The sequence below is a fragment of the Ischnura elegans genome, chromosome 12, assembly GCF_921293095.1.
Source record: "Ischnura elegans chromosome 12, ioIscEleg1.1, whole genome shotgun sequence".
Lineage (NCBI taxonomy): Eukaryota > Metazoa > Arthropoda > Insecta > Odonata > Coenagrionidae > Ischnura > Ischnura elegans.
Window position 1 is genome coordinate 47,781,219 of NC_060257.1, and position 17,010 is coordinate 47,798,228.

The 17,010-nt window shown below is 41.8% G+C and overlaps 1 protein-coding gene and 1 long non-coding RNA gene across 5 annotated transcripts in view; one reads left to right on the forward strand and one right to left on the reverse strand.

The window, feature by feature from the left end:
* Positions 1–17,010, reverse strand: part of LOC124169802 (WD repeat-containing protein 7) — a 158,005-nt gene that overhangs the window by 8,968 nt on the left and 132,027 nt on the right. For all 4 annotated transcript variants that reach the window (XM_046548566.1, XM_046548563.1, XM_046548564.1 and 1 more), the window contains 7 exons: positions 14,709–14,924; positions 12,915–13,260; positions 7,442–7,667; positions 6,234–6,513; positions 4,675–4,878; positions 2,603–2,789; positions 2,381–2,498 (listed from right to left, as the gene is read on the reverse strand). In XM_046548566.1, the coding sequence (XP_046404522.1) occupies positions 2,381–2,498; positions 2,603–2,789; positions 4,675–4,878; positions 6,234–6,513; positions 7,442–7,667; positions 12,915–13,260; positions 14,709–14,924 (1,577 nt within the window). The remainder of the gene's footprint in view (positions 1–2,380; positions 2,499–2,602; positions 2,790–4,674; positions 4,879–6,233; positions 6,514–7,441; positions 7,668–12,914; positions 13,261–14,708; positions 14,925–17,010) is intronic.
* On the forward strand, positions 9,079–10,082 carry LOC124169804. The gene is made up of 2 exons (XR_006867236.1): positions 9,079–9,560; positions 9,993–10,082. It is a non-coding gene; the product is annotated as an uncharacterized LOC124169804 (long non-coding RNA).

The following is a 17,010-nucleotide window of genomic DNA, read 5'->3' on the forward strand; positions in this document are numbered from 1 at the left end:
ACATTGTGTACTCAGCCATCATAGGAAAAAAAACTCAATCAAATATTGGAGGGAAATAATGCATACTAGAAACTTTTCTAAATTCATCGCGTAATTCGATTTGTTATGCAGATTGGTTGTTCAACCATTTGATTATTTAACGAAAAGCTATACACTTCAATAATATGATCGCATATGTTCAATTTTTACACATTTCCCCACTTGAAAAACATCTGTCACGTTTTTCCCAAAATAACTGAACCCTGTCCAGAGAATCTCGTCAGCAGTCTAAGGCGATATACATTAAAACTGAATAGACTCCAGGCGTAATAGGAAGGATAGATACAGAAGGGCACTACGGGCTTAACTAATACCGACTAATTTTGACGCAATATGAATAATCATTACTTTAAAACATCGCAATAGTGCAATCCTAAAAATGGGACACGAATGCATGATTTTTACAGTCCAATGCTCGGAGTTGGCCTGTTTTACTAAAACAGTGCACTAATCGTGGGGTTCTAGCAAAAAGTATAAAAATGGAAGATTGCAGTTTTTGGTCCCATTTTTCATCTTTTACTGACATGAGTCAATTATGAATTTGAAAGAATAAGCATGAAAGTACGCATTAAAAGAATGTGATCTTATAGACGCACATCCAGCAGATAACATACTTCCGGGGCAGATGTTATGTCCTTGGCGGTGAGAGAGATAAGAAGGGCCGCCTACTACCACGCACGAATTTCCTGACGCGCTTCGCTCAATAATTCTTCCATTTGTTATGAAATATTACCTGAGTTACATAAAATAACTGTCATGAGAAAGCTATGATGCACATCTAATTGCATTCGTGGAATTAAAACCCTAAGGTTCGTACACTGCACCAGAGGAGGATTTATGGGGGATCGCAGGGGACATGACCCACCCCAAATTTTATCAAAAACTTAAATTTTTATTAGTTAAATAGTTTTTGTATCATTGTAAAGGAGTAAAGAGGGTGAATATGCAAAGGCATGGCTACAAGTCCCAAACGTGAGAGAATTTTAAGTTGTGTTTATCGTAGAGCGGAGCACTCCTCGCAAAAAGAATTACACGAGAGAACGCCCCTCTTTCTCGGAGGGTATTCCATATTTCACGTCATGATCCCTCCAAATTTGATGGTGAATCCGCCCCTGTACTGCACAACCATAGGCGCCGACTCCATGGGGCCTGAGGGGGCTCGAGCCCCCTCAATAATTCGTTTGGAGGGGCGGAGCCCCCCCAATAATTCAAGAAATTAATTAAGTTATATTATGCAGTGGCGCCGACTCCATGGGGCCTGAAGGGGCCCAAGCCCCCTCAAAAATTCGTTATGGGTGTGAGGAAATAATGTGTCAGGCTTGTCGATTTTCCCCGCAGTGTTCAGATATCGAGATTAGAGTTATCAGGGTTCTAATGTTGATCATATGACTCTTCTAAAATGCTTAAAAAACTTAAAACTCACTACATATAAAATTTCCCAGGGCAAGATCCCCGGTTAGGCACCCCCCAATATTTTTTGTAAGTCGGCGCGCCTGTGCACAACCCTTATCTCCCTTTCTTGCTCGAAGCTAGTAGTTCCTTCATTTTTCTGACGTTTTTCTTCTTTATTTCCTTTTTTATCTCCTCAAAGAACTTATCTCCAGGCCTTCCTCGATGGACTTTCGTATCTTTTTTCCCCACATTATATTTTCCAAAGTAACCACTATTTATTAAGGCCGCTCGTATTTCTTATCCGTATGGGCCATTTCTCGCACGAATTTTTGAGCATACAAATTACTGTCCTTGGTGACGGCAAGGTGAAGTACTCATATGCCTAACTGAAAGTCACTGGTTCGAGTTCCGCCAGGGTAATATTTATCTACACTGGTATTTGTCATTGTTCCATGTTACCTGTTATTGCGCCGATGTAAAAGGCCCTTAGAGGCTATTTTCGAAGGTAAGGAAGTAAAAACTGCGTCTCAGTTTCCATTGCAAAGCTCTTAAGGCCAGTTTACAGGATATTAGCACATAAATTACCGAAATTAACACGTACGAGTTAATGTCTAAATGTATGAACGCGAGAATGAACGCCAAAATGCAAGGTGAAACCATCCAACTTGTGCGGATACATGAAAAGAAAATAGAATCTATTCTAATTCGATACATGCATTTGTACATGTTCCATTCCGGTCCAAAAAAATCGTTTATGCAATCAGACATTAAATAGTACGCGTTAATGTAACGTGTGAACACACCTTTAGAGTTGACTGAATGGTGGTCATTTTGTCATGAATGCCGTCGACGGTTGCGGGTACATCAGAAAAAAGATCAACGCACGATATTTGAAATAAATTGATAAAAACAAAGACCGAAGAAGTAAATATTAAAACGTAGCAATTACCTCACGGGCCATAGTTGTGATAAATGCAGCTGGCCTGGCAGTGGCAATGAGTGTAAGGGCATGGCGAGCAGTTCGACAGGAGTCTGCAGCCGGAGTTAGGGGAAGGCCGTACGTCATGCTGAAAAAGTAGATAGAGTAAGAATTACAACAAGTATCTCTTAATTTTTCGTTGTTTACGTTATATGGCAAGTACAAAGCAAAAGAGTTTGACCGATACTGTACCTTGGGACTAAGCGATCCGAATCTGAACACAGCTCTAGCAGTGCCAATAAAATTTTAGAAACGTCTAAATATGGCTCCCAAACAGTGAAACCTCTACCAATCAAATCAATGGCAGCTCTGCGAAGAGGTGTATGGGCAGGCAAACGCGGGGATGGAGGAGCAAGTAGCAGATGCGTTAGGGCCAAACCTAGAAGGAACAGTCGTTATGATAGTTTCCTCGGCGTGGCGAAGTTAAACATTTATATATGTAGTTCGGATTTTCACACTATCTACACAAATCCTAGGACGAAGAGTTAGATACGCCGGCGGTAATTCAGGCATAAACAGTATAATGAAATAAAAGGTAGTTGACCTTTCCCACTATCACTTAATTCGTACGACGGGTTTCGGCTCATAGAGCCATTATCTGGTACAAGAGCCATCTTCTGGTATAAGAGACTTTTACCAGATGATGGATCTGTGAGTCGAAACGCGTAGTACGCATTACATAATTGTGAAAAAAGTGCAATTACCTTTTATTTCAAAACGTCGACCTTCAAATGTTTCACGCCGAAATCGATTGAACGTAAAAAGTCTTACCTGAAAAGTCTACCCTATACGCCGGCGAAACTGTCGTAAAACGAAGTGGCCAACGTTGGTGAAAATCAAAAGATGCAAAAAAATCGTTATTTTTGGGATGATAATAATAATAATGTCGTCTTTATTACTAGATAGTCCTCTCTTACAATCAACTTGTTTGACAATCACATTCATCCATGCCCTGGTTGGTGGCCAAACCACCCAGGAGGGATTCGAACCCGCGACCTCTGGGTTAGCAGTCGGGGACTTTACCCCGGCGCCACCGAGGCCGAGGGATACAGATCATGGTAGACAAAAGCTTACTCATCCATACCCTGGAACATACTAGAGTTTAATTTCATTATAACGTCTGTATCAAAGGAGCAATATGTAAAGTAAGAAGGCAAAATACGGCCGGTAGAGAAGGAGCGATGTGTTCTGTTGAGACGTCATGTATGTACCCCTTAAAAATTTACTTTAGGGACTCAGAGTCAAGATATTGAGTGGGAAAATCAAATCCCAATGTCATCCAGTAGCGGATACAGAAGAGGAAAGGAAAACTCAAGGAGGGGGGGCGAAAAAGATACCTGAGTTACCTTTACTTTTATCGTAATAAAAAATAATCAAGTCACAAGCAAAGTTTAAGGGTTTAATTAAAGTGATTATGTAAAAATACAAGGCAATGCCATCTTATGATATAAAAAGTTAAATTATTGGTTATGCAATGTTTGGAAACACGGGCGGCCCCACAAGGGGGGGGGGCGCCCCCCTCGCCCCCTATCTGTATCCGTCTCTAGTGTCATCATATCGATAGCTGAAACGTTATTCTCATAGAGGAGCTATTTAAGCATTACGTGGGCATAAAGGGCTTGGTAGATACATTCTAACGGAGAAGGATTTTTATTATGAATTCATTCGATTCGGCTTTTCACATTCGATTCACTGGAAAATTATTTACTGGTAAGAAGCGTTTCGACGCTGAGGCGTCATTCTCAAGTACACTGTTTATTATTCAGAAAATCCAATAAATACCCAAATTCTAGCAGGGGGGGGGGAGAAGGGTTATGCAAGGGGGGGAGAATTCGGGGTGGAGTAGGAGAGACTGGAGAATGACGCCTCAGCGTCGAAACGCGTCGTACCAATAAATAATTTTCCAGTGAAAAGTTACCAGGGTTGTGTATTTTCATTATATGATTTTTATTATTTACCATGTACCCGGTGGTAGAAAACGACTTGATACACAGATTGGTTACTTCCGTTTTATACCTATCCATGTTTCATCCGAAAAAAAGTTTCTGTTACTTTTGGATGAAAGATATTCTTTCTTCATAAAGACTCTTGCATCTTACGATTTTCACAATTTATGGCCATTTTGTTAGACTATAGTTTCGCCGGTTCAAGCATGCTTTCCCCGTATAATTGCATCTGACGATGTCGCTCAGAGCCAAAACTGGTCGAGATTAATATTATTTATGTGAAATTTACAAGGTTTTTTGATTAAACACTAAACTTACTTGTCAATCTCGCGAGGTTATTGTTGCCGATTCCAAATCCTTCGATAGAGCCTCGCTTCCTTCGCTGCTCCTCTTCGGCACTACGCCTCTTATTCGTCTCCATGTCTTGGCCGAATTCTGCTCCGATGACGCCCAGCAGGACAACGGCCGTCGTCTGCCTCCTCTTCGCTTCCGCCAAACTTGAAGGTTTCCGAGGCGCGTATGCTGCAGGAGACAAATGCATTTCTAAATTATATTTATTACAAACTAGCAGGCCACCCCGCGTTGCTGAGGGCGACCGAAGTCAAGGCTTTTTTAAAGGCGCAGTGATTGACAACACATTTAGGGCCGTTTGATCTGAGGTTTCCGCGGCATTTCTTCATATGAGTCTTGGCTTCCGGGCGTTCCTCCGCGTTTAGATGTCCATAAGTGACGACAGACTGGAGAAACTGTCGTCACTTACGGACATCTAAACGCGGAGGAACGCCCGGAAGCCAAGACTCACATTTAGGGCCGGTTTTATAATCTATGATTAAAATTTTGCGAAGAAGACGGAACAACCTTATAGGCCACATCTTGAGACATGATGGCCTGATGAAGACAATCGTCGAAGGACAAGTGGAAGGCAAGAATGGAAAAGGAAGACCCCGAGCAAAATATATGGAACAAGTAAAGAGAGATGTGAAAGAGAAGAAATACGTAGGTGTGAAAAGATTAGCTGATAGGAGAACTGAGTGGAGAGCTGCGTCAAACCAATCCTAGGATTGCTGACCAGTGATGATGATAAAAACTGAAGTTCCTCGCGTTTAAGAATATGATTTTAACGAAGCGTTATTCTGAACTACTTTTGCTTACAGTAACTCACAAAAATTCTTCAACTAAGATTTTGGATGCAACATGATCCGGTTAACACTGACCAGACATTATAAAACCGGCCCTTAGTGGCCAACAGGAGATATTGCAATTCTAGCAGGCCACCCGGCACTGTTCGGGAAGGATAGAACCCAGAGAAGTGGGAAACTTGGAATTCACGGTCACATGGCAGGATTTTTAGGCAAAGTAACAAAGCAGGTATGATAATGGCAAACATATGTAACAGCAAACAATGGAAAAAACGATTTCCGCACACCGCGCATAGGATCAACTTATACCCCGCACCATTACATTGATCGTTACGTGTGTCCTTGAGTAAATAGACCGAAAATGTCGCGCGAACGTAAACCTCAACGATATGGTTGGCAACAAGAAGTTTAATAGTTAAGTTATTTTATTATTGAGAAACCTTTGAGTCACGATCTCGCTTTAAGTGTATCAAGAGGTGTGCCTGCCCGGCAGGATGTCCACTCACAAAATTTGTATGATGTGACGCAACAAACGGTGATGAGAAAAGACGCAAAGAACGCGTCGGACACAACCTAAAGTAGCACTATGGGCTTTGGGAGCATGTGATTCACCTACATACCAATTTTGGTAACAATCCGTGCAGCAGTATGGAAATGCATTGCGGACAGACAAACAGACATCCTCTTTTATGTATACAGGAGAAGAAGAAGATAGAATATTCGTGGAGGTGACAATACCTTCAACTCCCACTTCCTCCTCCTCTTCCTCCTCGTCGTGCGGCTGTCCGGTCCATTCTCCTCCACCCGCCTGCGGGGCCATCCCCGACTGCGGTTGGCCCTGCATGGACGCACTCGACGCCATCCCCGAAGACGGAGTCGACGAGGACGAGGCGCTTTGCCCAGGTGCCTCCGAGTATAGCGGAAGGTAAGGAGCCCAGCTGTCCACCAGAGCCTTCCTGCCCTTCGGACCCATCCGACCAAGCTCCGCCAGAAGGAGGGCTTGGGCTGCCTCGCGAACCTGTAAACACGATTTAATCGTTAGCACTAGAAGGTCATTTTTACAGGTAACCTTTCCTTACTTAATCATGTTGCTTAGAATTTTATTTCTTTCGTCTTAACTTTTTATAATTTTTTATGGAACGATTCTGTATTTTTATGGTACGTTTTCTGTCGAAATTAAATTTAATTTTTTCTCATATAAATGGAGTTATTCCATCTGTCTACATAAAAAAGTCCGGTAGAGTTTAAGAATCGTAAAAAATATTATTTATATTCCGGTGCAATATAAAGGCATGCACAAATATTTACATAAATGTGTTAATCACGCGAGAATGAATAAGAATAATGACGTACACGTTAAGTCGAAGGATTAGTGATAGAGGGCAGGATCGAATCAACTTTTGGGAGTTCTTCGAAAAATCCACAGAGAAAAAATCATTCGCCTTGACCGGGATTCGAACCCGGATCCCCCGATTTCCGGTCGAGTGCTTTAGCCAGTTAAGCTACCGAGACGTCATTCTTCCCTGTGGATATTTTCGGACACTACCGGACAAGGTGTTGCTGGACTGCTGAGCATGTGATGCCACAAGCAGTCCAAATCGTGCGCACAGCGCCACAGCCGGAGAGCAGGCCCGGACATAGAACACAAGGGGTGTTCGCTCTAGACTAGTTTAAAGTATATCGGGACTAGCCGCCGGGTTCGAATCCCGGTCAAGGCGAATGATTTTTTCTCTGTGGATCTTTCGCACGATTGTGCATTGCGGGTGACTCCCGTAACAGTTATCACTACGGCTAGTCCCGGTATACTTTAAACTACTTTTGGGAGTTCATTAAATTTACGTTATTGTATACGCATAAAAATTTTATACATACAGGACCATATAAATTTTAGCCTCCAAATTTTGACCTTCGTCAATTAGCCCCGCGGTGACCGCTAGAGAGCATACCTCAAGGCATTGGTCCTGCCACCTTCGGGCCATCATTTCCACTTGAGGTCTCTTAAAAGAACGTGATCCCGTAGCAGCCACTTTTTCAGGCAGCAAGACACAGTGCAGCGTGGCAAGTAGCGACCATCCTTGTTTTATCTGCGCCTGCCTCGCCGTGTAAGCGTCCTCAGTCTCTCCACCTTCGGCCTCCGTCTCCGCCCATCCCATGGCCACTCTCGTGCTCTGCCTGAAACGAAAATACGTACGAAAATAGATTTTTTGGTTGAACTTAGGTCTATAGTTAAAGCCTGCATCACACGATATTTTTTCCTGTCCCTCAGAGACCGATCCCTCCCAGCGATGTCCCTCCAGCGATCGCTCCGATGATGGCGGAAAAATGACCGTTTCACGCAATCAATCTCTGCGATGACTCCAGGGATGAAAATGCCATTCCTTTTTCCCTCACACGGCTCGTCCCTTTTTCCGCCATCGAAACCATCGCTGTCACCGTCATTCAGTCAATCAGTACGCACAACCGCTAACAGCGATTATCAGTGGCGCAGCGAGGGGGGTTTTGGGGGATAAAACCCCACCCAGAGCTCAGAGAAACTTTTATGTTTAATCCATTCTACTTAATTTGATTAATATACTTATAGAAGAGTCTAATGGTTAATAAAAATATCCCTCAGAAATCCATAAAACTCACCATTTTGAACCATTTACCTTAAAATTTTCTGGGAGAGGGCCCCGCACCTCCCGCTTATCCTGGTGGGTATACCATACACCCCAGGTCTAGTAGTGCCTAAAACCACCCCTAGCCTTAATTCCTAGCTGCGCCCCTGGCGCTTGTAACTCCACGCTTAGCTTTTAATTGAATGACAGTTGTAATTATGGAAAGTGACGTGATAAGCGATGGGATACGTAATACAATGCCATTTTCGAGGTACTTTGACAGTGGTATTATGTGCCGAAAACAGGGTCGGTTGAAATAAAGAAGTGTGTAAATAGACAAGTACTTTCATTATATTAAATATCAAAGATTTTCATCGATTTACGCTCGAAACTATATCCTTTAAACCACCGTTCATTACGGCATGTGAAGATAAATCTTCCAGAAGGCGTCCTAGAAACACCTCTTCATGAGTAAAACGGATTGTGCTGACAGCAAGCTTCATGTTCGAAAAAAAAGTGTTTACCAGAGCCAAAAATATGCCGCTTCTTGTCAATAAACTAAGGAAAAAAAACACATACCGGAAGGGGAACGTCAATCTAGGGGCTCAAAAATGAAATCATGAACCCAAGCCCTTCCAGAATAATGAGAAATGCCAGCAAACTCTGAAAATGCTGTAAGAACAGTGGGGAATCCTGATTCCTTCGAGAAAGCTTCTTATAGCTTTTCTTAAAAATTAAATTCTGTGATAAGGATAGTTTTAACCCAATAGGGTAGTTTCATTCATGAAAGAAAACGAAAGTCATTGATTGCGATTCGTTACCCACCATTACTGTATTCATAATATACAAATTATTTCGTTTTAGAAATACCGGTTTAGACGAATGGCAATGGTCCATTTTTATCCTCATTTGAAAAGGGCCAGATTGGCGCCCATGCGATGCCACTCCACGTGACGTCACAGCGAGAAGATAGGAGTTATGCCTTGTTTCCACTACGCCCTTCTTACGCGGGTTAGCGCTGACCCGGGTTACATATCGTTGTGGAAACGGCAGTTAGCGCCAACCCCGGTCAGAATTGTAACCCGGGTTGGCTGACGCGGGTTAGCAGGTAACGCGGGTTAGAAATCGTAGTAGGAACGCTAGTTTCCTGATCTAGTGAGCAATTGACGAACGTATTTCGTCTAACAACCACGAGATCAGGCAATTATTGAAGGCAGGAAAAACGTTGCGAGTACACATTTTTTAAAATAAGAGCGGGGATGGCCAATCCTGAGAGAAAGAATTTTTTAGACGACGAGACGGAGATCTTGCTCTCGATTTATGAAGAGGAAAATATCCAACGGAGGTTTCGGGGTACATTTAAAGGCCACAAACAGGTGTGGGCAGACTTAGCTGCTCGGGTATAAAAGCGGCCTATGTTGACATCGCAGAATACCTCCACCACTGCAAGATCTGACCCAAACTTGAGGTAGTACAGTGCAATCGCTATCCTTTAGGGACGAGAATAGCTTCTCGCGTGCGCGTACTTATTTTAACGATGCTAGTCCTTATTCTATTGCACAGCATTTGAAATGTATCCCGCTGAATACGATATGTTTTTTGAAAAGCATCGGGTCATTTGGGAACATCTCCATCCCAAAACCCCTGACTGCTAACAAACCGTCAACTTCTTCTAATGTAATGCCGGGGTTTTCTTCGTAACCTATTTATAATATAGGCCCTCAGGTTCCTCCTCCGTCGCATTTCTTCTTCCATTTGTTCCGGAGGCGGATCCAATTTCGCCACAGCATTAAATAAATGTTGATCAAATGCAACAATCTAGCTACTTGAACCTACATTTTCATCACACGCTATTTCGTTACTCAACTATTTACCTCCCCCAAACTTCTGTTCCCGGCAGGGTATTCGGACAAACTTCCCGTTGGAACGCTGGTCAGGTTACCCATCATCCCCTAACCGCTGTAGACCCTTCGTAGTGGAAACAAGGCATTATACGTCGTCTGAGGTTACCAATGCATGCATGAGGCGCAGAGCTCAGGGAAACATGTCTTAATAATCACTTATTAAAAGTGGCTAAGGTCGGAAAGTTTTCTTCATTTGATAAGGTATTAATAATCCTTATTTAAGCCAAGCGCTACCAGCCAGCAGGGTACTCAGCCAACACCACCTAGACTAGGTGGTGTTAACTCAGCTACCCGCTAGCAGCCTGCGTCGTATCAGCGCTCAAATCGCCTCAAGGTCACCTCACAGGGCGGCAGCGGGAACCAGAAATACGTCACACGGAGAGATTTCCCGGCATTCATACTTACGCGTCGCGTTTTCGCGCGCTAGAAAATGTTTACTTTTCATTTAATCGCGAAAAAATAGATATCATCATTTAAAAATCTAAATGCGTCAAATACGTACTCCAGGAGTAATAATCTTTCGATTTAGGCAATAAAAAATAATAGGAAACCACCCTATTCCGCCTAGAAAACTATATGCCTGCGATTGTGAAGATATTGCACAAGGCTGTCTTAGGCCGATTATCTGCTGATCCTCCATTTCGCGCGGCGATTTTATTGACCGCACATTAATCTTCGCGGCCCTCTTCGGCGCCCATGGGTTAATCCAAAATTTGTGTTTCTCCGAGTCGATAATGGATCGTCTCGTCCACGTTATCTTTGCTACGTGATAATGGAACCTGTTTTTGAAATAATTTTCTGCAAACATATTTAACAGTGGACCTCATGCCGATATTAGGCGATAATTATCAATGCGAATGCATCCTAATTTGGGCTCTCATCATCAATTCATCATTAAGAAGTCTGCTCTTTTCGGATTTATGCTTAAAATTTGCTCGAAAGATAAATTGGATATTTTTTGGGCATAAAACCGATCTAGCTAAATAAATAAAAAAGAATCGAAAAAATATAATGTTATAAACGGCAGAGGCTGTACCATATTGCATAGTCATATAGAAATGCTTGTAATTTTCAACATTATATTATATAATTTCTTACACAACTATAAAATTTATTACAACATAAGTTTCAATTTTACTACATCATCATCATCTTGAACATGATGAGGTAACATTGAAATCTAGGCCGTAATAAATTTTACAATCGTGGAATAGGTATTGCAAGTGTTTATTTTTTCAAACGAAAAAATTTCACTCCATCACGCTTGAATATTCGTGAGAATTGGGATAAGTAGTACCTGGTTCGCAATGCTAGGTTGCTGACAGAAGGTTTCCGGGTTTCAATACCAGACGAAGCCATCGGACACCCCGAACACATATTCCTCAAAGTGTGAGATGTTTCTCAGAAAGGAACTGACCCACCCCACCAAAATGCTTAAAAATTTCGCGCCTGTTCCACGGCGAGCTCTACCCTCACCTAATTATGCCTCAACTTTAGAATTGAATCCCTGAGTGAGCGGGTCGCAAATGCCTTTAAATAATTCCACTACCGGGAAAAACGAAATATAACAATAGACTAGCGTAATTATTTCTCAACCATCATCATCAACATCAGTCAAAAACGCTAAGATTTGTTTGACGCATATCTCCATTCTTCTCTCCTATCTGCTTGCCTATTAATAGTGAGGTATATCTCCTCTTTTACATCCTTTATAACCTCATTCAGGGCCGTCTCTTGCCATTCTTTCCTTCCATCTCTCCTACAATACCACCTCAAATAGCCAGGATCTGAGACACGATGGTCTGATGAAAATTATCGTTGACGGACAGGTGGAAGGGAAGAATGGGAGAGGCAGACCACGAATGAGATGCGTAGAACGTGTAATGAAGATGTATTACAGACGTATTACGTGGGCGTTAAAAGATTAGCCGATAAGAGGTGGTAGTGGTATTTGGAGGAGGTGACCGACAACTGAAGTCATTTGTGCCATAGGAAAGGGTATGGAAGAAAGGGTGGAGGGAAACCCGGCGTCGGCGTTACGATACCTCCACTAAACAAACGCTTAACAATCACCCATCGAATCAAATCCGCTCATCTAGGCTTGATCCGCCCTCTGAAGCTTGGAGAATTGGAGGTGAGCGTTTGTGCTCCGGCTACTGCCAGCTGAGCGGATTCGTATTGTTGGGCTCCTAGATAATCAGATTTGATTTGGTGGGCAATTTTTGAGCGTTTGGGCAGTGGAGGTATCGATTAGCTTGCTCTTAACGAAACACGCCAAGGGGACCACGGCTTAACGTCCCATCCGACGGACGAAGCATTGTGCTTGAAATGTCCTCCACACAACATTCAAGCAGGGATTGGGCAGTCTCCGTAAAATCTCTGTCACCACCGGGATTTGAACCCTGACCGACTGCGTGGAAAATCAGCACTATAGGCACCACGCCAACCCGATCCCTTTAGCCGATAAAAATAATTTTGATATCAACCTTGGACCAATCTCAGGATTGATGAATGTTGATGATCATGAAACGGTATGAATTTCTCAACTGAATCCCCCTTTCATGTACCAGTTCTTAAAAAGAAACCCTAGAAAATTTTCTTCTTTCTACGATCTACCAACACCGTAGCGCCAAATCCTCAACCAGCGAGGTTATGATTCCCCTAATAAAATGGAAAATCGAATGAAAATAAGTCAAGTTCAGTGCCATTGAAATGATGAAACTGTCTGCAGCATTTCTTAACTGAATCCCCCCCGTAATATACTCATTCTCCAAATGAATCCCAAGAAATTTTTCTTCTTGTTACCAACTTTCAACACCACAGCGCTTCGTCGTCAAGCAGTGAGGTTATGACGCCCCTTATTAAAAAAACTCGAATATAAAGAAGTCAAGTTCAGCGCCATTAAAATATCATCGCACCTGTGAAGCTTGCGTCTCCTCTCCTGCTCAGGAACAAATGTCGCGTTATTCATAGACATCAATGTGTTGGCAAGGGCCACGACTGCCAACAGATGGTTCGTTGTCATCGTCGTGGACAGCTCCCAATGTTCCCGCGCGGTGAAAGCCCTCGTCTTCTTTTCCAACTCGACCATCTCGGGAGGAAGGTCTGCTTCCAGCGGTCGTCCGCCCATGCCCCAAGCCTTCTGCTTCGACACCTGACTCTTTGACTCGCAAGAGGCCTTCATGTCGAAGGCTCCCGGCGCGCCGATGGCCTGTACGTTGGGATCTCTCGATAGTGCAGTGGGCAACAGTAGGCTCATGTATCCTGCGAAAAAATCACCAATTAAAACATCATTAACCTATATACAGAAGAATTATATGAATATTGAAATAAATACTTGCAATTTTCCATGATTCTAAAATGCATTACGACCCAGGTTTCGATGTTACCAAATCATGTAATAGGTAACAAAGAAAACTAGGTCGTAATAAATTTTATAATCGTGGAAAATTTCAAGTAGTTATTTCAATGTGAAAAAATTCCATTCCATTGTATAAACATTATGCAATATAATATCAAATTTTGTCTTTTCTTAAACAACAAAATTTTTTTAAATGATAAAATACTCGGGAATTTAATAAAGAAACTTCAAAACAGAAATCAACCACTTGGTCTATTAGTGAACTAAGTAAAATAGAAAGAAAAGCGCCACAATTCGACAACAAATACTAGCTACGAAAGAACATATACCTAGTGTTACATAGATTATGCACAAATTAGAATGTGAGTCGCTAGAGAGTCGGAAGCAACGTTATTTGATCTCTTGAACAATTAAGAACAGATATTTTCAGAGTGACTGGGAAAACATTATCTAAGAACCACACTCCTAGGTAGGAACAGAAACGATACAAAACAATACAATAAAAGAGATATTTTGCCGAATGAAAAAGCATAGTAATCCGTTTTTCCTCAAAAAATTTAAGAGCAAAATAATAAAATGTAGATGCACTCTTCTATAATGATAGCTCGTCATTCAATTTCATGATTCACCATTAAAAAGTAGAATATAAAAATAAAATAAAAAAGTATGAAAAAAACAAGCTTTTTCCAAAACCAGTATAAAATGCAACAAAAAGAAAAATATAAGGGTTTCATTGCTCGGAAAAAAGCGTAGGTGCTGACTATGTTTAGATATTAATTGTTGCGTGCCAATCCTTACTCACTTATAAAAGTCTCTTCTAGACTCATTTCCAATAATCCTAACTAGCACCCACGATTTATTCTCCGAGGGATGGAAGGCTAATTTTACTCTTTACAGAATTTTATAACATATTTTTTTTAAGTATACCGGAACTAACCACGGTGATAACTTTTACGGAGTCACCCGTCACCCCGTTTGCTCTCCGGCTGTGGCGCTGTGCGCACGATTTGTACTGCTTGTGGATTAGTATGCTCAGCAGTCCATACCACCCTGTCCGCTTTAGTCCTCAAATTTCCACTGTGGAAAATGACGCCTCTGTAACTGCCAAACCACCTGACCCCGAAATCGTGGGATTCGGGTTCGATCCCGGTCAAGGCGAATAATTTTTTTCTCTGTGGATTTTTCGCAAAATTTTATAATATTGTTGGAAAAAGCGTATTTTTAAAAACCTTTTTATATTATTTGTATTTAAAAATATTCTTTTACGCGTGAGCGGTTGTTGCTCTATAATCTCCCTCCACATGCCAATTGAGGTGGCTTGGGAATGGACCGTTCGGATGGAAGCACCCACCTCCTTTGGAGAGGAGTCCGAAGGAGACGGGGAGGAGTGGCCGAAGGAGGCCGAGGGTACTCTCGCACACTCGGTCGAGGTCCTGGTCCATGCCCCACGCGTGCAGCAGCGAGAGCAGTACCTGCGCAACCTCCATCGTCGTGTTGCTCTCCAGCAGCATCAGCGAGCGCGGCTTCCGACCGCCATCCACACCCTCGATCCCGCTCCCGTCAGATCCTGCAGACAAGAGGAAAAGGAAACTTAGGATCAGGGGCGGATATTAGATGAAAATACGCCCGAGGCTATTCAACTTATCGGGCTCTTTCATCTCCCATTTTTAATTTATTATAATAGTAACTGTTACAATCCACGATGGCAGTGGCGGATACATATGAGGGACGCGGGGGGCGCGCCCCCTCTTACGGGTCCGCCCGTATTGCCGCGCATAAAGGCTCCCACACACCTAAGCGGCCGCGGTGGCGGACTAGGCCGCGCGGCAGATACGCCCGCTACGCGGGCACCGCTGTGCACACACCTAAGCGGCCACGCCTACGGAAATATTGCACTTACACCGAGAGCGAAAAACCGACGAACTCCGACCATTCTCGAGGTGGATCTTTATCCAGCAAGACACTTGTACAATGGAGGTGAATAATAGTTCTGATTTTGAAGAGGAAGCAATACTACTAGCCACGTTAATTGACGAAGAGCGAAGGCACAGGTAATTGCTTTTTGATTCTTACCAGCTTCGGCCGTACTTTAATGAGCAGTTTACAAAATTGCGATATCTATTATAGGAAGAAGCGTCGGATATGGATTCATGAAATAAACCTTTCTCGAGAGGAGGAGGGAGAATTTCACTCCCTCTACAAGAAGCTAAGCGAGCATGATGAGCGATTTTATTTATACTTTCGAATGGATTTAGAATGCTTTGACCAGCTTCTGCATGCTGTGAGGCACGATATCACGAAGGACTTCACTAATGTCGGCGTCAAAATCATGTGCCGCTGTACTTTGCAAATTTATATCTGGACTTCAGTGCATGTCATAATAATGAATAATGTGTCACTTTAAAGAAAATTTTATTCTCAATTCTAATTTATTTTTTAAATTTTTGAAAAATGAAAAATGTAGACACGCGAGTGCAATAAATGACTCACCATAAAATCAGCCGTTTTGTCAACTTCATGAACTTTGTAACTCAACCTAGGGAAAACTACTGCGTCTACAACATTCATCTTCCACAATATGTTGCAAACATAATTATAGATTAATAAAGTGGCCTTTGCAAAGTTATGAACGCATATTTTATTGTCAAATAACGAAAATGTTTAAACATTATCTAGTCCTACAGTTTACCCAGAAAGAAAAAAAAATTGATAGAAACACGTCTGACTTTATTTTCAACTTTTCTATGATTCGAAAATACATGATTTTTATGTAGTATAGATTATGTATGGCATTAAAAAATACGCCGGAGCGAACGAAAGCTGCGTTGCCACGTCTTGCACGCTAAATTTTACTTCCTCGTAACCAGCACAGGCCTGGCGCGGCCCCGTTTGGCAAAATGACATTAATAGAAGTCATTGACATTCACAAATATAAATATTGTTATATATTATGGATCATAGAAAATTTTCAAATACATTAAGAAGTGTTTCCATCAATTATATTTTTTCTTTCGGGGTAAACTGTATGACTAGATAGTGTTTTAACATTTTCGTTATTTTGCAACAAAATATGCGTTATAATAATACACAAAAGCTATTTTATTAATATACATTAATGGTTGCAACTTTTTGTAGAAGATGAATGTTGTTGACGTAGTAGTTTTCCCTAGGTTGAGTTACTAAGTTCATGAAGTTCACAAAAACGGCTAATTTTATGGTGTGCGGAGTCATTTATTGCACTGGCGCGTCTACATTTTTGAATTTTTCATAAAACAAAAAATAAATAAGAATTGAGAATAAAATTTCCTGTAAAATGACGTAATATATATAATTATGGCATGCGCTGAAGTCCAGATATAAATTTGCAAAGTACAGCGGCACATCATTTTGACGCCAACAGTAAGTACCGAAGACCTATAGGACCAACAGAGCGTCTAGCAGTTGCACTAAGGTATGCAATCGAAAAAATAGTAGAAGAATTAAAATATTTATTATGTACTTTACTTGTTAGCTACGCTAAATAAAATAATGCTATTGAAATCGTGCTCAAAATTATGGCTTTTGATGATGATTTCTTCTGATGGATTATTCGTATGTGCCAATACAGATATAATTAAAATACCAATATTTTGAGTGTAATAACAAGCAAACTT